General features: G+C 35.6%; 1 protein-coding gene across 1 annotated transcript in view; it reads left to right on the top strand.

Annotated features, from left to right (window-relative positions):
* The window catches only part of LOC131840782 (kinesin-like protein KIF3A), a 30,617-nt gene extending 6,017 nt beyond the window's left edge, over positions 1-24,600 (top strand). The window contains exons 3-14 of the mRNA XM_059188981.1: positions 13,944-14,149; positions 15,271-15,401; positions 15,829-16,028; positions 17,270-17,467; positions 17,699-17,829; positions 18,753-18,805; positions 19,950-20,083; positions 20,918-20,994; positions 21,748-21,928; positions 22,718-22,954; positions 23,545-23,673; positions 24,245-24,600. Coding sequence (XP_059044964.1) covers positions 13,944-14,149; positions 15,271-15,401; positions 15,829-16,028; positions 17,270-17,467; positions 17,699-17,829; positions 18,753-18,805; positions 19,950-20,083; positions 20,918-20,994; positions 21,748-21,928; positions 22,718-22,954; positions 23,545-23,673; positions 24,245-24,376 — 1,809 coding nt within the window. The 3' untranslated portion in view covers positions 24,377-24,600. The remainder of the gene's footprint in view (positions 1-13,943; positions 14,150-15,270; positions 15,402-15,828; positions 16,029-17,269; positions 17,468-17,698; positions 17,830-18,752; positions 18,806-19,949; positions 20,084-20,917; positions 20,995-21,747; positions 21,929-22,717; positions 22,955-23,544; positions 23,674-24,244) is intronic.
* The last annotated feature ends 1,816 nt before the right edge of the window (positions 24,601-26,416 follow it).

The following is a 26,416-nucleotide window of genomic DNA, read 5'->3' as shown; positions in this document are numbered from 1 at the left end:
AGTTTAATTATTAAAGTATTGTATAGTTTGTAAACATAAGAATAAATTACCTGAGAATTATATTCAAATTATTTATTATGGATCATCTATATTGGGCCTTATGGCGAAGATGTGAAGATACAAAATGGCGTAACATTCTTAATGCATCTTGCGTAACGTAATGGCGTCTGCCGACGTTCCAAGAGATGATGCTGTGTGCTTCATGCATTCGGGAATGTTGCGCCAAACTGCAACAGAACGAGAACAGTCGAAGATTTAGTTTTAATATTTTTTGAAATACTGTATTACCAACTGTGTATATATTAATTTTAATGGTTGATAGTGGAATGGTGCAACCGCCTGCGCTAACGGTTTACGCTGGCGACGCACCGGTGGAGGATGATAAAATGAGCATGAGGTTAGATCAGTTAGCTCATCGTGACAAATTCACCAGGAATTCATCAAGATTGGTTTCTAGAGGGAAACCGCGTGGAGGTCAACCTGACATGGTACATTGCTAGCAGTGGGGGAAAGGAAAGAAAGAAATTTAATGTCAGTTAATAATTCATATTATTTTTGTATGTATATAGCATTTTTGAGTCACAGTGTTATTAGCCATACTTCACTGAAACGGCTTGACCGATTTTGATGAAATTTTATATGTATATTCGGAATGTTTGAAAATAGGTTATCTATGTTTTATACCCCTAAGTGATAACGTTGGCCCAGTAGAATATTATTTTATTTGTGATTTTTTTTATGAGTCAGCATTAAAAATACTTAAAAAATTTCACTCTTCTACCAAGGCAAAATTAATATTAGAATAAAATAGAAAATATTTTTTTGAAAAAACTTACATTGAAGTACTTTGAATAGTCATTACTTGTATTTTAATCTTACCGCTCATTCGGAAAGCTGTCTTATTGCAAGAAGAATGAGAAAGGAACTTGCGTGTTCTGTTAAATAATTTAGTTGTAATTAATATTGAGAACACGGCCATTTTTTAATTTTTCTTTCACAAACATAATTATAGATTTTTTACTGAAATAAATAGAAATAATCTTTATTCAAATAAACTCAATACAAGCACTTTTCAAGTCATATTTTTTGTTCTACTCATTCGGAATTCGCAGATTCATCTTTCAATAATTTAGTTGTAATTAATATTCCGAATATTGTTAGGCCGTTTGTTATCATCCATAAACATACTTATAGCACAGATAACATAATATTACATACAGATACCCCATCCCATACAAGAAAATGGTTCCTTCCTAACTCGGGCTATTCTTCGGGCTATTTTATTTCGCCACCGTAGCCGCTAGATGTCGCTAGATCTGAAGCAGTTCGGATTACTAGTGGGTGCTTAGTAACAAAGCATGAAAATAGATGGCAGTCAATTCAGCTACATGACATCTGTTTTGCAAAGATATGTATATAATAGATATGTAGGTTACTGTATCGTGTACCTCATTAGGGACGATTCAAGATTCAATGTAAATGTGTAGGTATAATATCGTTAGCCGACACTCTGCAGATATGGCTTATGTGCCAATGTATATACCTATTATGTTATGGTTTATTTTACATTCCATGCCTATTTTTTTGATATGTTGTAACGCGTCTGCGCTATACGTATAGCCTGATTTTGATACGTTTATACTCGTACGTATCAAAATCGGGCTATACGTTTTTTTATTTCAATCGTTATATGTATGAGACTGATTTTAGCTACAATTAATTTACTGGTATATACCTCATGTATTCTACGATGTACCCCTCTTTTACCTAATGAGAATTCCGCTATATCTTATATTGTTGGATCGTCATAAAAATAATTAAAATAAGTTGTAAAACTATTGCGCTGCGTGCGGTATTCAACGACCAACTGCCGCCGGCCTCCCGTTACCCAACCGCTACCGGGGTATCCGTTGCTTAGCAACGAGCCAACAGCGCGAGGCTACCGGCGGGTGCGCCGCTATATATATGTATATATCTACTTAGAGGTAGTGTATTTGTAGTGTAGTGTATATATATAAATTTTGTATCACAGTGTTAGTTGCCATATTTCTCCCATGATGAAAATTGATATGTATACTTGCCAGGTTTGAGGTAGGGTTGTTATCTATTTTTTATACCCCTAAGTCATAGGGGTGGCCTACCCCGAAAAATTATTTTTTTGTATTATGGACAATTTTTTTTTTATTTATAATGTTACATTGAAAATACATACACGCCTAAATTTTCACCCGTCTTTCACCAACCCCTATTTTTAATAGCGATATTCTTAGAAATATTATAAATGCTAAAGTAACTCAGTCTGTCTATTTGTCTCGCTTTCACGCCAAACATTCTGAATTACTCGTATATCTTTCAATATCTTTAGCGGTATAAACCAGGTTATGTACTACTACTAGTATTGTTAGTGAGGGATAAAGTTGATGAACAAAAATAAAACAATATTCGTATTAAAAATATATTCATCTAATATTTTTGGCATTATTTTTAAGTTTCTTCCAAATACAAGGGGTCTGACATGGGGTGTTATGTACCTACATTAAAAGATACTTTTTGAAATGTATGAAAGAAATGTATGTACCTACATTAAAATATAATTTTTGAAATGTATGAAAGTAATGTATGCACCTACATTAAAAGATAATTTTTGACATGTATGAAATGTATGTACCTACATTAAAATATAATTTTTGAAATGTATGAAATGTATGAAAGAAATGTATGTATGTACCTACATTAGAAGATAATTTTTGACATTTATGAAATGTATGTACCTACATTAAAATATAATTTTTGAAATGTATGAGATGTATGAAAAAAATGTAAGTACCTACATAAAAAGTTCATTTTTGAAATGTATGAAATGTATGAAAGAAATGTATGTACCTACATTAAAAGATAATTTTTGACATGTATGAAATGTATGAAAGAAATGTATGTACCTACATTAAAATATAATTTTTGAAATGTATGAAAGTAATGTATGCACCTACATTAAAAGATAATATTTGACATGTATGAAATGTATGTACCTACATTAAAATATAATTTTTGAAATGTATGAAATGTATGAAAGAAATGTATGTATGTACCTACATTAAAATATAATTTTTGAAATGTATGAGATGTATGAAAAAAATGTAAGTACCTACATAAAAAGTTCATTTTTGAAATGTATGAAATGTATGAAAGAAATGTATGTACCTACATTAAAAGATAATTTTTGACATGTATGAAATGTATGAAAGAAATGTATGTACCTACATTAAAAGATAATTTTTGACATGTATGAAATGTATGAAAGAAATGTATGTACCTACATTAAAATATAATTTTTGAAATGTATGAAAGTAATGTATGTACCTACATTAAAATATAATTTTTGAAATGTATGCACCGTACAATAACAATACACGTTAAACATCATACCACAGAGTCATACGCAAGTTAAAAACAAACTGCTATGATATTAATGAGAAAGGAAAATCAACTTTATGGTATTCGAATTAGGATCGATTTCTTTCTTTTTTTTAAATACTAATTTAATCTTACCAGTTGCCAGTATTCGAAGACAACTACGATTCGTACTCGATATTTTAAATTATTATGTAATCGATTTTTCAGTACAAATGCAAATAACCAACGACACTAATAATGTACTACTATATTCCGTTCTTTGAAACGGAACACTGCTATAATACAAAATAATGAAAATTTACTGTTCACAACGACTCATTAAAAGCATCATCGAATAATGCGTAATAAAATCCTGTTATCGATTATTAAAAAAAATCGATAATACATGTATTTATTTATAATATGACAACACTTCATACATAAGTATTATTGGAAATATTATTACTTGCTTGTTCGGCTATTTTTAATTTACTTAAAAAATTTTTATATGTTTAATTTACAATAATAATATATTAAGTGCTTATTATTGGAAAATATAAAAAAGACATTTAATTAGGCCGATACAAATGACGACAATGCCATCTATGAAAGCATTTTGAAAACATTGAGCCCCATATTAGCACTGATTAAAGTGTAATTAAGTACTGGAAAATAACAAAATGAGTAAATATATGAAAATTACTTTTCTAAACGCATTATTTCATTTTAACATGTATATATAACTTTTTAAAAATTGATTAAACATTTTTTGAAAACACAGTTTTGTTTTTTAAAACGTTTGCAAAACTATGAAGAATTCCATCGATACCAATCACGCCATCTATATGCAACTTTTAGCAATAATAATGGCTACTTCCTCATTGAGTGCCACTGCTTATAGTATTCTTGACTTTAGATTTAGATACCTATAATCTGTCGGCCACCTATTGGCTGAATATTCCGGTCTCTATACGCACTGGGTTCTATAATATATAACTGGCCACTAATAAATCGAACATTTTTTTTAAATAAAAAAGGAAAAAATAGAATGAACGCCCGCCATCTTTTGTTTTTTATTAATAAAAAATGTCATAAGAAATACACATTGTGCTCCGCTTTTTCTGCATTAAATAATTATTTATACCTATACGCGTCATGGAACAGTTCTGGAGAATTACTTCTAGATGAAGATATCGTCTGTGTTTACTGTTAATACAAACTATTTCGCTAGTGGCGTTGACATTCTACAAGAGACTCCGTTTCCCTGTCATCCCGACGTGTTTTGCCTGGACCCGGTGTGCGTATTATTCTTTAACAGTACTCTGGATTGGATTGCAGGTCTGTGGGTACCGTTATCTTATGTGTATTTTTTATGAATGATAATGAAATGGAGCACCTGTGTGTCCTAGTGGCGGGGCACCAGTGGAGGATGATAACATGAGCATGAGGTCAGGTCAGTTAGCCCATCGTGACAAATTCACCAAGAATTTATTTCGATGGTTTCCAGGGGAACGGCGTGGAGGTCAACCTGACATGGTATATGAAATCATCAATCCACATTACACCGTTTTTTTTATGAATGATAATGGAATGGTGCACCCGGCTGCGCTAACGGTTTATACTGGCGTGGTATCAGTGGAGGATGATAAGATGAACATGAGGTCAGGTCAGTTAGCCCATCGTGACAAATTCACCAAGAATTGTATCACGATGGTTTCCAAGGGGAACCGCATGGAGGTCAACCTGACATGGTACATTGCTAGTAATATAATCATCAATCCACATTACTAACAATCCCAAAACATCCCGTACCGTTATTTTATGGGTACTTGATGCCGCGTAGTCAGGGACTATATAAAGTTGAAGTTAATCAAAGGGATAGAGGAATGTGTTTCAATTTGGTATAAAAGGAATTGCTCTAGTTTTGGGAAAGGTGTTTACGTAATTTTGAATTAAATGACAATTTGGAAGCGCTGGATTTAATGTCAAGAGATTTAGTTTTACTATTATAATATACAAGCTTTTAACCGCGGTTTCGCTTGCATTGAAGCCATTAAATAAGTATCGGAGATTATTATAATTGATTTATAACTATTACTGGCTGCTAGATGGCGCTGAAATAGTAAAATGTTGACATTTGATTTTTTATTAATAAAAAGTATCCTGTGTCAATTCTAATACCTCCAAGAGCATGTGTACAAAATTTCATAATGATCGGTTCAGCAGTTTTTACGTGAAAGCGTAACAAACATCCTACTTTCACATTTATAATTTTAGTAAGGATTTATTTACAATTAATGTATTGTGTTAATAACCTACCGACTATACAAAAAAAAATTACGTCAAAATCGGTTAAGACATTTCGGAGAAGTATGGTAACCAACATAAACGGTCATATGAAATTACAAATATTATTTAAATATTAAATATATCAAAGTACCATATTGAAATTGTGACACTGCGGCCTCGTTCATTCTTAGGCGCGTGTAAGTTGTGCTCTTAGCACTTTTAGATAGGGCTGTGCAGTGCATATGTAACAGATCCGTACTAGCAAATAAAACATGACACCCGGGAAATGTATAAGTATATAAGGTACATACACATCCGTACTAGCAAATAAAACAAATACGACGCCCGGGAAATGTACAAGTAGATAACCAAGTATATAAGGGCTACAGGAATGTGCACTGCATATGTAACACATTCGGCCTAACTTTTTTTTTTCGGACTACTCTAATGCTGTTGGCCGCAGCTGGCCATTACAGATTCACCGGGCAACAGGGAGCGAGTGCAGATGGCACTCCAAACCCGCGGAAGGACTTTGGAGCGGCTGAAGGCCAACTCCCGCCTGACAGATGCGACTTTAGTCTGAGGGCACCGCTAGGGGTTCGAACCTCCGCTCAGGCCGTCGTAATATCGATCCCCGTTTGAATTGGACGGGGTATCGATCGGAGGGGGTACTAGCAAATAGAACAATAATATAATAATGGAATATTTAACACATCTCACAAAAAAAACAAAATACAGGACACCCACGAAATGTACTAGATAAATGACGAACTAATTAATAGTATATTACTAGCTATTTACCTCGGCTTCGCCCGGGTGTACATGTATTATATATATATAAACCTTCCTCTAGAATCACTATCTATTAAAAAAACGCATCAAAATCCGTTGCGTAGTTTTAAAAATTTAAGCATACATAGCGATGGATAGACAGCGACAGCGACTTTGTTGTATACTATGTAATGATGACATAAGTGCGTTATGATGGTTACGAGACGAGACAGGGCGTAATAAAGCCGAGTGTGTTAAATATAGCCTAGCCAAATATTCGGTATTCAGTAATCACTTTCGTTGCATTTACATTTTTTTTTACTTTCCCACCGTCCAGTTAATTTAGCTTCAGTTGAAAAAACTGATAACAATATAAATTCGTACATTACACAGTTATAAATATTTAGCTAATTATTATCAGCCAGTATCTGTATTTTAAGCGATAAAGGAAATCAGGAAGAAGGTAGAATACTACAGCCAAGGGCAGAAAGGGAATAATAGAAGCAAGTGTTAGAATTTATTGCTACGTTTACATTCAGCCGCTTCCCCTGCCACTTGCGCTGCCGGAAATATTGCCGGGCGACAACTGAGAGAGAGAGCTGAATGTAAAAACACGCTGACACTCGCGCTGCCAGTCCTTTGACTCGCGCACGAAAAACCGACAATCGAGGGAGATCCGGGCAGCGCGAGTGGCAGCGCCAATGGCATGGGAAGTGTTTCCTCTCGTGTTTACACTCTCGCACTGCTTACTTCCGTGCTCACTCCCTGCCCACTCGGGCTGAGTGTAAATTAGTCATGTTGTTCGAACATAAGTTTTCTTATACTAGCATAAACTAAGTGGCCTGTATTATACAGTACTTTATTTAAGTCTGTATTTCATTGAACCATACAAAACGTGATGCTATGAAAATTTTGAATAACAATTAATTAATGTTATTATATTCTATTTTTATATTTTAATTATTATAGATGATTAATCGTCTTGTGTTATGGGTACTAGACAACTGATATAAATACATGGATACACTTTTTTTTGTAAATAAATACATACATAGAAAACACCCAGACCGATACCAACTATCATACTCATGAAAACTGTTTGTATCTTGCGAGGAATCGAACCCACGACCATCGGATAGTAGGGCGGTGTGCTAAATCACTAGACACCATCGAGGCTGTCAACCGTGTAAGACTTTGGAATTATAATGAATTAAAAAAAAACTAAAAGAATACCTTTATATTTACTGTTATAATAAAGTAAGCCGATTACAGCGGAACATAAATATTTACAAATTTTTCATTGAAAGTATTGCTATTGCGCTGGGATGAGTGGAGACGCAAGGTCTCTGAACAGAGGTAGAACAAATACTGAAAAATACCTACATTTTAAATTTATTGCGTGGACACACATATAAATATATATGTAACTGCAATGGTAATAAGCTGACTGCCCATCTGATGGTAAGTGGCAACCGTCACTTTATATACAGGACAGTCTACTTCAGTTAAATAGGATTTCGTAGAAAGTCGTGGGTGCTTTTGTCTCACCCATTTCAGCCGCCATACTTGCAATGTAAACTGTGTTTCGGATGCAGGGCACAGATTAGGCAGTAAAAATAAAGGATGCCACAGTAGTTTTTAAAAATGACTGCGTATGAGGGGTATCTCGTATGTAATTGCTTGCAACTATATTTGGACTATATATCGGGTGCAGAGTACAGATTAGGCAGTGAAAATACAGGATACGGTGCATGCCATGGTGTTAGTCTTTAGAAATGACAACGCATTTGGGGTGCAATGTAAGCTGTATATCGGATGCAGGATGCAGATTAGGCAGTGAAAATAAAGGATAAGAAGCACGCCATCTTAGTTTTTAGGAAATACAAGGCATGGGGGTATCACGGATGTAATTGCTTGCAATGTAAGCATTTTCTAATACAGGGTACAGATTAGGCAGTGAAAATAAAGGATAAGAAGCATGCCATCTTAGTCCTTAGAAATGACAAGGCATGAGGGGTACTACGGATGTAATAACTTGCAATGTAAACTGTGTTTCGGATGCAGGGTACAGATTAGTCAGTGAAATTACAAATAAGAAGCATGTCATTATTATGATATTAATCTTGTATCTAAATTAATGTACGGTTCATTATTGTGAGTTTTGTATATTTTATCATTTTTTGTTTTATTATTTTAACATATTTGTAAAGACATAACCATACCATCTATTATGTACTTACTAGTTTTATAACAAAAAATAATTTCTTTTTTATGGCTGGCTCATCCGTCATATTCGTGAACTAGTGCTGCTTATGGGAACTGGTCTGTTCGGATTACAAACTGCAATTTTCCCAATTAAATTTAAAAATGAATCTGTGTTTCTTGTATTCTTGTATTCTATGTATTCATACAAACTCATTTGAAAAAAATAAGGACAGAGTTTCTCTTCAGTTCTATCTAGCTCGAAACCACTGAAGTGATGGATTTGGCACGAATATTTTGATTTGGTTCATGTCACTCTAGACTAATTTTTATATTTATTTTGATTTGATATTTTTTATTGGCTAGCTGTTTAGCACACCACTCTACTTGTGATGGTCGCGGTTTCGTTTCCCCGCACAGTGCAAACATTTGTATTACTGAGTATGATTGTTTGTGTCGGTCTGGGTGTTTTCTATGTATATTATTTATATATTTACGAAAAAAAATATACGTATTATACATCTAAGTATTTATGTCAGTTGTCTAGTACCTACTCATAACACAAGCTCTGCTTACCGTGGGACTAGATGCGCTGTGTAATTAACAGAGTAATTAATTATTTTGAATATTCATATTATGTTAGTAAACAACATACATAATATTACTTACTGTCTAGACCAGTGTACAGATTCAATTGAGAAGAACTGGCAAGATACTTAACTAAAATTCTTTTTATTTTTAAAGCCAAGTCTTTAGGTACTTGTGTAGATGTCTATGTCTAACGCTAAATAAATAACTCGTATCTGTGGAGCTGGAGGCTGGAGTCTGTTAGTATTGATTCGAGTAGTAGCACGTTATTTTATTTATTCATCCAAAACAATATACTTAAATTGTGTAGTAAATTATACAATAAGTTTTACAATATAACATCTTATGTACACATGTAACACAGTACAATAGGGCAACTTTTTTTTTATATTTCTATGGTGGTGGTTACCGTAGCCTATGGACGCCTGAGACACAACTGAAGTCATTTTGGTCGACATTATAGTAGTCATCTACGGAATAGTATCTTATTGAATAAAACTGTCCTTTATTAGTACTTTTTTTTTATTAATCCTTGCATTTCCTTGTTTAGTTAGTAATACACATATATAGTAGAAATAACAACCAATTTCAACGTTCCTTGTATTGTGAAATGGTCTGTTTTCAAATAACCGTTTTTTTACTACATGCATATGAATATAAATACGGTACATACACCAAAATAACAATTTTTGTCTGTCTTTCGGTCTGTTTGTTTCGGCTAATCTCTGAAATTCTGGACCGATTTTGACGGGACTTTTTTTGGCAGGTAGCTGATGTAATAAGGAGTAACTTAGGCTACTTTTATTTTACGAAATTAAAAGTTAATTTCCACGCGGACGAAGTCACGTGTACAGCTAGTCAGGAATAACTAAGATTCTAATGGTAACACAATTTTTCAGGACCCCTAGTTTCGGAGCTTAGAGGGCTGTTTGGCACCCTAAGCTCCGAACTAGTGGACCTTAATTTTTTTCTCTTTTATTAAATGTTTCCTCTTTATAATGTAACTAGCAACCACGTCCCGGATTGGCACACATTACAAATCTTTGAATTTTTCGAATTGTTTTATACTATAACACGCATATATTATACATATAAATCTTCCTCTTGAATCGATCTATCTGTTGCTGAAAATTGCATTAAAATCCGTTGCGTAATTTAAAAGATATAAGCGAACAAACAGCGGCGGCGACTTTGTTTTATACTATGTAATATTGTATATAAAGTTCTCGTGTTACAATGTTAGTTGCCATACTTCTCCGAAACGACGTAACCTATTTTGATGAAGTTTCATATGTACCTACCTACATATAAAATTTCATCGAAATAGGTTACGTGCGTCGTCTGGATGGTGGTATAGATAGGTCTGGAAATAGGTTATCTATTTTTATATCCTTAAGTGATAAGCGTGGTCCAGCTCAAAACAAATATTTTTATTGTCTGGACAAAATTTGTAGATTTTTATTGTCTGGCATTAAAAATATATAAATATATACACACTTCTAAATTTTCACCCTTTTACAACCAACCCCTATTCTTTATAGCGATTTTAGTACTTCATCTTATATCGTAAAACGTTTGTCGTCTCAGCTAGTATGAGTACAGTTTTGAATAAAGATTATTTGTTGACTCTGTAAGAGATTGGTTTAAAGAAAAAATGCTTTAAGATAGCGATAAGGGCGCCTTTTGCATATTTATATTAAGTTCTTATATCATTACTAGCAGACCCGGCCACGCGTTGCTGTGGCTAAGGTTCTTGAATAAAATAATATTGCGACGATAAATTGTGATCTAATCTTTCAAGTTGAATCAAATTGCGCACACAATGTTCAAATCGAATTTGCAATCGTGTCAGGAGTCCATCGCGGACTAACAACGTGATACGTAATTTTTATATAAAGATTATTTCTCTATTCGATATAATTGGTTTCCTACAACAATTGGCAAGCTAAAACAGGGCGTGTCCCTAGGTACTTCAATGTGATCATACAGAACTGGGACGAGCGAGCGGCCTAACTACCAAAGGTCCGATGTACACTGCGGCTGTAGCGAACTGGGGCAGTATGTCAGCCCGCGCGACCTGCCTGCGCGGTGCACCAATATTGATTGCTGCATACCCCCCAACCCTCCCTGGAGCTGGCATAGCCCCTTCACCCCCTCCGCCTCCTCCACAGCACTGGCCCTGTTATATATTGTCTTACAAATATAACGCGAATAGCGTCATTGAATATATTCTTTAGATGGATAATCTTTTATTATAGCGTATTAAATAAAACATTTTAATTGTGTAATGCTAAACAATATTATATTAATACGTGAAGAAAAGACTTTGTACCGTTTTTTACGGAACTTGCCCGGATGGCAGGAGTATGAAATTTCGCACTTATTTTACTAATATTATAAATGCGAAAGTTGATGTGATACGCTTTCACGCAAAAACTTCTGAACGGATTCTAATGAAACTTTACAGTAATTTGGATTATACATCAGAATGACACAGGCTATAATTTATATTACGTAAATTGGGCGAAATGTTTATTTACTACACACATAACATAATATAAACTCGGAAGGTTATGAGTATGGATAGGTATAGATGGATGTATGGATGTTTGTTACGCTTTCACGCAAAAACTACTGAACGGGTTTTTATGAAGCTTTATCGTAATGTAGCTTATATATCAGAATAGCACATAGGCTATAACTTATATTATGTAAATTGGGAAAAACATTACTATTCTACTCTATTCTATTCTTATAAGTAGGTACATCAGAATAACTTATAGGCTATATTCATATTATCTAAATTGGACGAACTAACGAATTAATATGAACGCGCGGAACTTTGTGAGTTTGGATCGATAGATGGATGGATGTTTGTTACGCTTTCTCGCAAAACTACTCAACAGATTTTGATGAAACTACAGTAAATAGCTTCAACTTTAAGTTAAATTGCTTATGCATTAGAATACTTAATATAATTTAATAGGATATTAAGTAAATTGGGCGAAATATAATGTCAAGTGTGATGCAGACGAAGCTGTGCGGATCAGCTAGTCTATATTTATACATTTTCCATTATATATATGAAATGAAAAATCTTAAATATATAATGCTGAACAACATTTATTTACATGATTAACACGGAAGTTCCTAGCTCTTATGATCCGAATGTGCGGTTGAATAAAAAAAATATTATATAACAGTTCTGAAATGCTTGTATTAAGATTTGAATAAATATTATTTCTATTTGTATTTCAAATCTTTTCCGTTTATTATGTGGTAACGTACGCACAAGATGAATGACATTATTTTTTTCATCAGATGTTTGATAATTAGCGAAACATAATAATGAAAATCTGTCCTCCTATCGGTAGGTACGTGGAAGATATATGCGATAAACTATTATTGGGAGAACTTTATTACCAACGCAATTTAACCTAAATTAATGATATTTATGTAAATCTACATATATATCATTTCATATATGTAATGAAAATATATACATTTTTTAGTGAGAGTTTTGGGCTATTTTCAGGTGTTAAAACCTGTAGCACTGCGACCTGCATAGATCTATTGTGCTCGCCCCTTTTCAAAGTTCGCTACATAGACCCGTGAGGGACAAGAATTGAAGGATATTCTTAGGAGCGATGGTTTTATATCCTCAGAATATAATGTATACTTTCCAAAGGAGATATTTCGTTTATACATGAGTGGGCTACACACGATGTGTAGTTCGTTATCTGTCGTTGGAGAATTGAGTTAAACTGTTATTAGGATACTTTATTAAGGTAAATGAACCTAAAACAATAATGTTTAGTTTTTTGTAACAAATTTTTACTAAGGAAACAAATTTCACCACACTAGTATAAAAGAAGGCAAATAGAAAGCTATATCAAGTCATTTGGCTGGCTGATAATTGTAAGGGATTATAGGATGAAATACGTGCCCTGTATGCGTTGATAGGGGTGGAGTGGACGCACCAATACTGTACGTGAAAAATATATGAGATCAACTATTATTGGGGAACTTTGTAACGTAATTGAACCTAAAATCATATTTACTTTGTTTGTTTAAGGTTTGTAACGAATTTTACTAAGGAATCAAATACTCGACGCCTCGTCGCGTCGTCGGTGGTCTATCGGTTTAGCACACCGTTTTAATTTTGATTCGCGGGTTCGATGCCTCGCACAGTTCAAAGATTTGTATTCAGTATGATTCTTGGTATTCAACTGAGTGACCTATATATATTAATATAATATAATCTCAGGACAATTCACACAGCGACATCTAGTCCCAAATTAAGCTAGCTAAAGCTTGTGTTACGGGTACTAGATAACTGATACAAGTACATTTTTTTTCGTAAATACATATTATACATAGAAAACACCCAGACCGATACAAACATACTTATGAATACAAATGTTTGTGCCGTGCGAGGAATCGAACCCGCGACCATCGGACGTAAAGCGGTGTGCTAGACTGCTAGACCACCGAGGTTGTCAATATACATATTAATACATATTATGTATGTATTTGGAAAAAAATGATTTTAAGTATTTATATCGGTTGTCTAGTACTCATAACAGAAGCTCTGCTTAGCTTGGTGCTAGATGGCGCTGAGTGAATTGTCCTGGGGTTATCATAATTACCTTAACATATTTGTCTATGGCACATTTCGCTTACAATCTTTTTGCACACAGATGGACATTTACGTGCAAACGGCCAGCCCGATAGTGGAAGAGGTCCTGAAGGGCTACAATGGCACTATATTCGCGTACGGGCAGACTGGCACGGGGAAGACTTACACCATGGCTGGGACTAATTCTGCCCCTGAACTGCGAGGCATCATACCTAATTCTTTTGCCCATATATTCAGCCATATCGCCAAGGCAAAAGATGACGAGAAGTAAGTATATGAATTCTCAGTGTTGTTATTTTCGAATCGATACCATTTTTAAGTATATATAGGAAGAAGGACTAGTAGACCCATAGCTAACATCGCCAAAACAAAAGATGATGAGAAATAAGTGTATAAATTCTCAGTATTGTAGTATAGTATTTTCGAATCGATGTCATATTAACGGGAGGAAAGAATTTTTTATCGATGATAATGGAATGGTGCAACCTTAACGCCTGCACTAACGGTTTACGCTGGCGGGGCACCATCAGATGGGTCGTAAGTTTGTTTTGCCACCATCGCGGTATAAAAAAAATGTGGATATCGGCGATGACATACTACGCCGACACCAAATAACATGGTAAATTGCTAGCAATGATGATTCTGAGAATTCACATTACTAACAATCCCTCCAGGAAGATTAGTAATAAGGACTAGTGGTGACTCATTGCGTGGGACGAGCTCGTCCTCCTTGAGAGTTTCAGTCGTCCATAGGCTACGATCCGGTCCATCAGATTGGTCGAAGGCATTCTGCTAGCATCAGTGGATATCGGCGATGACATACTACGCCGACACCAAATAATGGGTTAAAGGCAAGGCAATGATGATTCTGGAATTCAATGATGATGATGATGATTAATGTTGTTAATTTGAAATTAAATATCTATACCAATATGTTATTAACGAGATTTACCTAAGATACACCCTCCCAGAACATGTTTAAGTAATCTAATACAAATACTCATCATCACGGATTCAAATGTTTGCTTCGTGCGTGGAATTGAAACCGCGACCATTAATATAGAGACCGATACAAACTATCTTACTCGTGATTTACAAATGTTTGTGCCGTGCGAGGAATCGAACCCGCGACAATCCCAAGTATAGCGGTGTGGTAAACTGCTAGTGACTGTTAACGGGCAGTGCTGTGTGAATTGTCCAGTAATTAGCAAGCAATTTTTATTATTAAATAATATTATGAACAAAACAATAAAATTATTAATGTCTGCCGCCCACCTCTAATATACAGAACAGTGATAGTTCTAGAAAATAATGTAACATTTTTCCCTGCGGTGCATGGTGTTAGTGCTCCTATTGATTTATTTTCTTAATGTTATATATTTAAATAGGTTCTTAGTATGCGTGACCTATTTGGAGATATACAATGAAGAGGTGCGCGATCTGTTGGGGAATAATCCCCACCAGAGCCTCGAAGTGAAGGAGCGGCCCGACATCGGCGTTTTTGTCAAAGATCTCACCGGTAAGATAATACTGAAGTTTAAATAAACAACAATTTTATTATGTTAAACAGGTCTTAACACTAATAATTTTATCTTAATAAATGCGACAGTTTGTAAGTATGGATGTTTGTTACTCTTTCACGCAAAAACTACTGAACAGATTTTGATGAAACTACATTAATATGGCTTATGCATCAGAATAACACATGGGCTATATTTATTATTGAAATTTAACGCGGGTCAAACCGCGTGCACAGCTAGTGGTAAATAAAAGTATTTACCTCTCTCGACTAACACTGCTCTAATTAAGCTTTGCTTACTTTGGAATTAGATGGCGCTGTGTGAGTTGTCCTGAGATATTATTATTATATTACGCATTCTCACACTACATAAAGATTCTCAGTCTAAGTAATACACATTCTCAATCAAAAAATGTTATATTCTCAGGCTACGTGGTACACAACGCAGACGAGCTTGAGAAGATAATGGCGGTCGGTAATAAGAACCGGCACATCGGCGCCACCGCCATGAATACGGAGAGTTCACGGTCGCACGCGATCTTCTCCATCACGGTGGAGAGCAGCAAGCGAGGTGCCGACGGGAAGATGCACGTCAAGATGGGGAAACTGCACCTTGTTGACTTGGCGGTAAGGATGATTTTTAATGGGCCATAATAACGCCCAAAGTAGAGGCTAAATGCGGAGAATAGTCCATATTACATTATATTACAATACCCATTGTAATGTAACGTAATGTAATATTGACTGTAATGTAATATAATAACTAGTGATCGCCTGGTAGTCGATATTCGACTATAATTAATTTCAATTATAAGTTTGAACAATATTAAGATTCTATTGTCGAAAATTATACACTCACAGGCCTGGCAGTCACACCGGCAATAAACAAGAGTATATGCGCGACTGTTCGTTGAATACGGATATATTATGGATAATTAAAAAAAAAAAATTAGTATTCTGCACTCCTCTATGTAAACTATGTGTGTGAAATTACAATTTTTTTGTGTAGGGATTGAAGTCATATCAGCACATCGTGGTAAATTGACCAGGAAGATAAACGATGTTTTCTAGTGCTCCCAATAATTCCGGAATGGCTAGGAATGAGGTGTACCACGACCGTCCCTTGACATGTCATTTACATAAAAAGAAAACTTGATATTTATTTATTCAGTAACAATTTATATTGTGTTTGAAATTATACAATTTTTGCTGCTAAGCAACTTTTTGCTTCTTACAGTGTTGATGAATTCATCAACACTGTAAAATAATTGCTCCAACAGAAAACAACGCAACCTCCTCCTAAAAAGCTTTCAATTATGTATTTTCTTTAAACTATTGGGCAAAGAGTTATAAAAAGCCTTACTGCTTGGAAACCCTCACCATGCTTCACAATATTAAGGGTTGGTTTTATAATGTTAGGGTAATCCAGTCTGCGAGTACTTTCCGTTATGTCTCGATTCTCCCTAGTCTCACTACCAACAATACTTTTTACAAAACTTTATACTATATCTAAGTTTTGATTCCACTAGAGCGTAATAAACAGTTCATCTCATCTCTGAGACTTGTAAGTCCATAGAAGACTGAGATTTATAAGTTTTATACTGGGATAGTGGCAAATGAGCATACGGATCATTTGATGCTAAACGGTTACAGGAAACATTACTAGTTTTAATACAAACTCACATTGATTCGTGTATTGTTACATACATCATAGACTTACACCCTATTATTTCAGGCGTCCATACGCTACGGTTACATTCATACAGATGTGCCGTGTGCTTATTTGCTATCATTGTCGTATAAAAAATTGAAAAAATAATTAATATGATATGAGTACATGAAAACATACCTTATGCCTTCTATTTTAGGGTTCAGAACGTCAAAGCAAAACCCACGCGACCGGCACACGATTGAAAGAAGCGACGAAGATCAACCAGTCTCTGTCGGTGCTCGGAAACGTGATATCTGCACTAGTGGACGGAAAGAGTACCCACATACCGTACAGAAACTCGAAGCTGACGAGGTTGCTGCAGGACTCACTCGGTGGGAACTCCAAGACTGTTATGGTTAGTGGAATTTGGATTTTAAATTGTTTCTACTAGAATAGACTATCGTTTATACAAATTAACTTATATTGAAGCACTTTAGAATAGTCATCACATTTTTTTTTAATTTACTACACATTTAATAAGCTATCTCATCAGAAGAAACACTGGTCTATGAAGTATTTATAATGTGGATTAGTAGCCTTAGCCATTAGTAGCCTGAAATAAATAAGAAAATTAATAAATTTGCAGATAGCTACAATCGGTCCAGCAGAGTGCAATTATGTGGAGACGATCAGCACTTTGCGATATGCCAACCGCGCCAAGAATATTGAGAACAAGACACATGTGAACAGCGAGCCCGGGGACGCCCTGCTTACCAGGTACTAACCCGAGTGCTAATAGAGGTACATACCTCTTATTATTTAAGTGTGTATATAACGAATAATTTCATATTATGATGACCGCAGTGGTCCAGCGGTTTAGCACAGCGCCTTACTTTGAATGGTCGCGTGTTCGATTTCTTGAGTATAATTGTTTGTATTGATCTGGGTGTTACCTATGTAATGTATACATTTACAAAAAAAGACTATTTATTTTTATATCCGTTGCCTAGTGCCTATAACACAGGCTCTGCTTAGCTTGGGACTAGATGGCGCTGTGTAAATTGTATTAGAACTGGAATAGAATGGTGCACCAGCTTGCGCTAATGGTTTACGCTGGCGGGGCACCAGTAGAGGATGATAAGATGAACATGAAGTCAGTTCTTTTTTTATTAAAGGATGATAATGGAATGGTGCACTCGCCTACGCTAACGGCTTACGCTGGCGGGGCACCAGTAGAGGATGATAAGATGAACATGAAGTCAGTTCAGTTAGCCCAACGTGACAAATTCACCGGGAATGTATCACTATGGTTTGCAGGGGGAACCGCGTGGAGGTTGATCTGACATGGTACATTGCTAGCAATAGGATCATTAGTCTACATTACAAACAACCCCCTTCCCCCCGGTCAGGTCAGTTAGCACATCGTGGTAAATTCACGATGGTTTCCAGGGGCAACTACGTGGAGGTCAACCTGATATGGTACATTGCTGGCAATGGGGTTTTTCAAGAAGGGTATATTAAGGTTTCTTAAGGGTCGGCAACGCGTATGTGACACCCCTGGTGTTTCAGGCGTCCATAGGCTACGGTAACCGTTTACCATCAGATGGACCGTATGCTTGTTTGCCACCTAAGTGGTATAAAAAAAAAATGGGGTTATTAGTCCACATCACTAACAATCCCCTTCCCCCTTTATTCCACAGGTTTCAACAAGAGATCGATCAACTTAAGAAACAATTGGAAGAGAATACTAATGGTGAGACATTCAAATATCGTATATATAGCTTAAAATACTTATATATGTAATTAATACATTTAACGAATAAAGTTTTAATTATTATTATTATATCAGTAACTAGTTGTGTCCACGACCTCGTTTGCGTAGTTATCAACTTATCAAAAACACTTCATACATATTTTTTGGATAACTTATACCGTTTACGCAGCGCACGCAACGGAAGACCTCAAATAATATATGTAACATTTTTCACTGATGCTGCACTTCTATTGGTCGTAGCGTAATGTTATATAGCTTAAAATAAGTAAATAAATAAATAAAGCCTTCCTCGACTGAAATGGACTATCCAACAATATTTTTTTCAATTCGAACCAGTAGTTCCTTATATTAGCGCGTTCAAACAAGCTCGTCCGTTTTATACTATTAGTATAGATTACAGATTTTTACCATTTTTGTAATATAGTTCAGAATACTACTACAGGCCAACTTTCAAGTTCGAGTGTATATATGACTTTCCGTTTTACTTTATTTGAAGTAAAAGTAACTAATTTCAATTTTTAATTTAATTCTTTACCGTCCTGTGTCTAATAATGTGTGTATTATATTGTATTTACTTTAGGGTGTGCATTTGTCTGTTTGTTACCGTTGCATGACTAAACAGATACGCATCTTAATTAAATTTAGTGTGAAGATACCTTATATCATGCAATACATATGTTGTGTATAGTGTATATGTAAATATATACATATATATAGAGAAAATGTCTGTTGGCCGGAAATGGGTGAAATTATCTTAATTAAATTTGGTGTGAAGATGTATGGACTAGAATGTACAAAATTTTAGACTTTTTAAATCTAGACTTTATAATTGGTTATTAGAAAATTGTTTTTATAGTATTAAAGATTTTGTTGACATGTAAAATAATGTTAGTTGTTGACATATTTTAATATATTAACAATTTAATTAAGTTATTAGAAATATTTTAAAAATTAATTCATTTTATGAAAGTAATAATATATATAAATTTTGCACGCCTGTTAGCAGGCTGAATACATAAAACGAATATTCATATTGTAAGACCTACTTGTAACATTGTATTCTGCAAATAAATAAATAAATAGACAAGAAATTTTCATATTTAGAATATTTATTTACATATAGAAATCGAGGAAGAATGCGAAGAAGAGGAGGTGTCTGAAGAAGAACTGTCGGAGGAGACCCTCACCGAGTCGGAGCTGGACGGCCTCGACCCTGAGGAGAAGAAACTGCGTCGCAAGATGAGACGGGAGGAGAAGGTTAGCTAGACCTTTGTTTTTAAATAAGCGGTCGTATTGCATTGTAAACCACAGTGGTTTACAATCTCGACCTAAAATCAACATTCCGAAAGTTCCAATTTGGTTGACACAAAAAAAAATAACTTTCTATATATAATATAATTCTGACTATTCTGTATTTATTATTGAGGCTCTAATAAATGAGTGCTATTTGGAGGTTTGTATTCACAGATTTCAATTTAAAAATATATGAGAAAAATTGTGCAATATACAAGTTTCTTCCTCGTTCTTCTTGTGATGAGACAGCTTTCCGAATGTGTGCTGTATAAAAAAATAAGTATGACTATTCAATAGTTAATTTAAGTTTATTTGACTAAATGATTTTCTATTCTATTTTATTCTCGGTTAAACGAAACACTAATAATTTTTGGAAATAAGAGAAAGCAGCAGTAGAATAAAAATTAAAATATATTTTCACGTTGACATAAAAAAATTCCTGAGATATTAAAAAGTGACATATTGTATAAAAATGTACAAACAATTAATTCTACGATAGCCAGCATTATACTTCCAACATTAATAAATCAAATGTTCGTCCGAGAAATCTCGCTCGCTCGGAGGCTCGCCACCAGATTGGATTTGTTGTAATTAAAATGGCAAACAAGCTGACAACTCTGATGTTTAGAACATTTGTCGGTTTGTGCGTTTGTGTGCCCTAATCTCGGAAACGAGGAACGGATTGCGTGCCACTTTTATTCCAATTGGTTTCAAAAGAAAAAAAACTTTGCTGAAATCTATGCCATGGATACGAAAGTGCGATCTCTAATAGTATTTAATTTATATTTAATATTTCAGGAGAAACTGAATAAGGAGAAGGCCCACCAGGCACGGAAGGTGCTTGAGGAAAAGAAGGCGGAGCTCCAGAGGACCAAGTGAGTGAATTCACATGCTATCTATAAATTACCCCGCAGTTTATAACTAGGATTTAGTATATCCACACGCTTCCACAATTGAGTAGGGCGATATAGGTCGCCCTAACTACGAGATAAGGCCTGCCCTACATCTACAAGGCGGGCCAACGCAGTCGGAGTTACGGTAGAATGTTAACACGACCAGGCGACTACGGCAATGGTGCTCATCTGTACACCCTGTGGTTTTGTAGTGAACAAGAATCCCACACACCCTTTCGTTACCCTCATGGTAGGGGTCTTTTGAAGATTTTCTACACGATAAGTGTTGGAAGTAATGAATCGTTATACATTCACTTTATCTCTGTAATTTTTTCTAATGTCAATGTAAAATTTGACTTTTTTTAATATATTATAATGGTATAGTGAACCCGCCTGCACTTACGGTTTACGCTGGCGGGGCACCAGTGGAGCATGATTTGTCTGAGGTCAGGTGAGTTAGCCCATCGTGGTAAATGCACCAGGACTTTATCATGATGGTTTCCAGGGGGAACCGCGTGGAGGTCATCCTGATATGGTACATTCCAGCAAAGGGGCCATCAGTCCACATTACTAACAATCCCTTCTCCCAAAACAATTTCGGAAATAGAGATTTACGCAGTAGGGAAAATATTGAAATGAAAAGTACTATAAGTTAAGGGAACAACTAATATATTTCAGTTTAGACAAGTTTCACATCTTGTTACCATCAATACAGACTGTATGCATCTTACACAGGAAACAACAAGAAGAGTTGAAGGACAAGCTGCAACGTCTGGAGTCCAAAGTGCTGGTCGGTGGCGAGAATCTGCTAGATAAAGCGGAGACACAACGGCAGCTGCTGGAACAAGCGTCCCGCGAGATCGAACAGCGGCGGCTGATCGAACTGCAACTGCAGGAAGATTTGCACAAGAAGGAGGTATTGTAATTGATTAAAAAAAAAGATAGCTTTTTTGTATAACTCTAGTGGTCGCTGAGTGGTCAATATTCGACTATATTTAAATTAATATTCAGTACACTATAGACAAATAATAGTAATCTATTCTTAATTTCACCACAGACTTTACCAATAAACAAAAGGGTAGATATGCGTGTGTGTCAAAGATACGATAGAGTGATACTTTTATTTTAATATGTTTTTTATGTATAATTAAAAAAAAATTGGTTTCTTCGATCGTTCTCTATACAAATTATGAGTGTGTAATTGTATGTAATATTATATTATCTGTGGTAATTGAAAGTTGTGAAAGTTTCGTATAAAAGAATACAAAGTTTTTGCTTCATATCTATGTTGTAGTTTAAGACTGACAAACAGGCTGACGGCCAGAGACGTGGCATTTTTAAAATAATATTTTTGGCTAGTCATTTAGCTCGAATTGTCCAGGGTTGATTTCACGGATGCATTAAAAATATATTGAGTCATATAGATTATCACCACGAGGGTGTGCTTGGGAATGTGGTGTATATGATTTTCCAAATGAAACTCCAGCCTCATAATCACGGATGTAAATGAAATAACGATACGTTTACATTTCACTACATCAATTACAAGATTGCTGGGCAGGAAAGTGCAGTAGGTGGGCTTTGCCACGCTGTGTAATATGATCTTTATCTTATACTGTATATGTGTGCACACTTACATTACTATTACTTAATAGCAATCAGAAACATAATATACATATAATAATTATGATATGATTTTTTCCAGGCCGAGCGTCTAGACTTGGAAGAGCGCTACTCGAGTTTGCAAGAAGAGAACGCAGCCAAAACACGCAAGCTCAAACGAGCGGTGCAACTGCTCAACTCCGCCAAAGCGGAGCTGGCGGACCAGCAGCGTGAACAGCAACGGGAGATGGAGGGCATCCTGGACGGGGTACGAGCCCTGCGGAGGGAGATTCAGCTGGCAGATTTGGTCCTCGACTCGTATATACCCAAGGAATATCAGGTATTATAAATAGGTCATTTTGTTGTTGTACATTTGTTTTATACAACGATAGTGGCAAATCTACTTTCATGAAGGAGGACTAATTGCCAAAGGTATCAAAGGTACTAAAGGTACCAAAGGTACCAAAGGTATGTATCGGCGCTACCGTGGCAGATTGCCGTCATCAGTGCCGTGACCAGATTATATTATTATTACATATTTATCCGTCATACTCGTGAACGGGTGCTGCTTGTGAGGACAGGTCCGTTCGGGTTACGAACGCCTTTTGACAAGATTGCAATAGCATATGATAGTGGTCTGCCAAATTTAATTTAAAAATATATTATTGTACACATGTACAACCTTATTTGAAAAGAATACGAGCTGAGTTTCTTGTCAGTTTTTCTCATATCGAAATTACTCGTGAACTGACGGTAGATTTGAGATAAGATTATAAGAGTCTGTAATAGACATGAATAAAGATCTTTAGATTTTTTAATTTGTATGTTAGTCTATAGGGTATTAATAATATGGAATATTAGTAGTCTGAAATAAATAAATAATAAAATAAGCATACGGCCATCTTATATCTATAACACATGTGAATACAGGCGTTGATCGAGCAGTACGTGCACTGGAACGAGCAGTTGGGCGAGTGGCAAGTCAAGTGCGTCGCCTACACCGGAAACAACATGGCGCCGCACCAACACCACCAGCAACACTCGCAACAACACAAACACGTGAGTACACGGCTATATATCATTCTCCGATCAATCGCCGTAAAAAATCATATAGAAAAATCATTATTACAATTATTTGGATCTTTGGATCATGAATTACAGTTATTCGTTGTGTGTTTTTAAAAATTTGTGTATCTTTTTACCCGTGAATTTACCCGTGATTTCTTCTTAAAACCTATCATTTAAGTGAATAATAAAGTCTTTTTTATTTTAAAAATTGTTTGATACATATGGGCAATAAGAATTTTAAAAAGGCTAAGGTAGGTCATGATACACTGGACTCTAGATGGTGCTGTATGAATTGTATAATAATGTTTTTTATTTCAAATTATTGTAATGCTGTTGGCCTCAACTGGCCTTTACAGCTTCAACGATCGGTTCACTGACGAGAGCAGAAAGCACTTCAAACCCCCCTAAACACAGAGTGACCTGAAGGTCAACTCCAGCCTGACGGATACAACTTCAGTCTGAGCACCGTTAGGGGTTCGAACCTCGGTTGAGACCGTCGTAATTTTGAGGGGGAATTAATTGTACATGGTCATTTTTGTTATATTTATATATAAATTTTCAGATGGAGCCGCCGGATTTGTCTGACCGGTATCTGTCGTACAGTCGAGTGAACACGCGGCCCGGTACTCGACTAGCTCGCCCCCAGACTTCGTCCGTGCCGCGCCCGCACACGGCGCTACGACAGCGCCAGTAGCGTGAACGTTTATGTAACACATAACAATTGCCGGTCAGGACGGCGCCGATTACGAGCATCGCCTGTGAGCGAAATCGTATTTAAATAAATACTTTTCAAAAATAAGCTAAGTCTTTACACAATACCAATACGTTCTTTCACGTGCGATTAGGAGCGCGGGAAGACCAGCGCGCGCAACCGTGAGGTATTGCGTTTTACAATTTTGTGTTCACTCTTTCGCGCGTTATTGCCCACATATTTCATGGCATTTCACTTAACAGCATTTATTTCTCAAGGACAAGCTTAAGATTGATAAATATCAATTGTCCACCCTTTTGCAAAGATAACTGTTATCAAGAACTAAAGCACTCGCGCGTGAACGCGCTCACTGGCGACGCGCGCGATCTTTCTCATTCCCTTTGTCTATTTATATATTTACATACACAATCTTTTCTGCGTGAAAGCAGATTCTCGTGTTAAAGAGCGTACGTGTAAAGAGAACTATTCACTAATTAATTTTTTTATATACAACGATGGTGGTACTTTAGTAAACAGCCCATTTGATGGTTATGGTAGACTATGGACGCATGAAACACCAGGGTCACGTGCGAGTTGCCGACACTTAAGTAATATTAACATACCTGACTATGTAAAATTAAAACATGATGTCTTGGAAGACTTATATCTGCTTATTTATTACTCAATTGTAATATGTTGAGTAATAAAAATAATTTATTTATGAGAGTATGTGCTTGCAACCCACCCGCGTGAAATTTATAGCCTGTATGTTATTTTGATGCCTATGTGATATTTGATGTTTCATCAAAATCCGTTTAGTAGTTTTTGCGTGAAGAGTAACAAACATCCATACATACTCACAAACTTTACGTTTATAATATTAATATTAAGATTTTCTTTAGTAATCGATAAATCTCATAGCGTGCGTGAATTATGATAAAAAATAAGACATAAGTAAAAACGCCAAATGTTTTGAAGTGATGCATATGTGTGTTTGATTATTTTGTGATAATACAAATTGAGTTGTGCACTCGTATACCTTGATTTATTAACTTTGCTAGTCGCATTCCGTGATTTTATTTAGGCTTTTTTATTTTCAGTATTAAAACTTTCTAATTATGTATTGCAAATTATTTATTATTATACTATTTAATTTTGTTTTTTAATAGTGCAATATTTTTTAAATAAATACTTTTATACACGTAATTGGTGTTATTATTTAAAACTGTTTGATTTGTAGTAATTAACTCGTAGCCTAACAGATGGGAAGTGTCGTCATATAATAACCACAGATATTTCTGTACAGTCGTTGGACATACTAGTTTTGATAAAACTAAATATGTATCGCAAAAAAATTACAAAAAAAATTACATATAATTTACACCCATTAATCACATATACACGAACGAGATAAGGTGAGATCTACCCATGTAGGTATTTTTATTAAGGGATAATAGTGGAATGGTGCGCTAACGGGTTACGCTGGCGGAGCACCAGTGGGAGATAAGACGAACACGAGGTTAGGTCAGTTCCAGGGGAAACCGCGTGAATCCCCCCTCCCCCCTACTCGTGCAGATCGACCTGTCTCACCTAGTTCAGCTGCAAGCACCCTCAACGTCTCCTTTTCTGTGAGCTTCGTTTATAATATGCACATCCTGGTTGTGAGATAGCGACGGAGGTCCTGGACTTTGTATTGGAGTCCCCCGGGGTTCCGAGACACTATGCGTAGACTAGTACCCGATATTAGTGTACTGATTCAGTATGGCCAAGCCATTTAATGCCGTCGACTTAATATCTGCTCCGGAGCGTTGTTAGCAGCTCCGTCAACGGGCGAATTAGCATATTTAATGCTCCGACGGGCGCTTGTGTGAACGGCGGTATGGGGGGGGGGGGTATGTGAGAGGCGCGGGAGGTGCGCTTCTTACGTCACATGTTTTCACATTTTTGAGTATCATAAAGGTAATAAAAAACTGCAATATTTTTATTACTTATATCTACTTATTTCTAATCTTGTTTATGAATCTCGTATTTTTCTATTAATCG

Source organism: Achroia grisella, unplaced genomic scaffold, assembly GCF_030625045.1.
Source record: "Achroia grisella isolate CSIRO2021 unplaced genomic scaffold, CSIRO_AGI_Agris_v1 utg149, whole genome shotgun sequence".
NCBI lineage: Eukaryota > Metazoa > Arthropoda > Insecta > Lepidoptera > Pyralidae > Achroia > Achroia grisella.
Note: the sequence above shows the minus strand (reverse complement) of the source record. Positions and strands in the feature narration are given on the sequence as shown.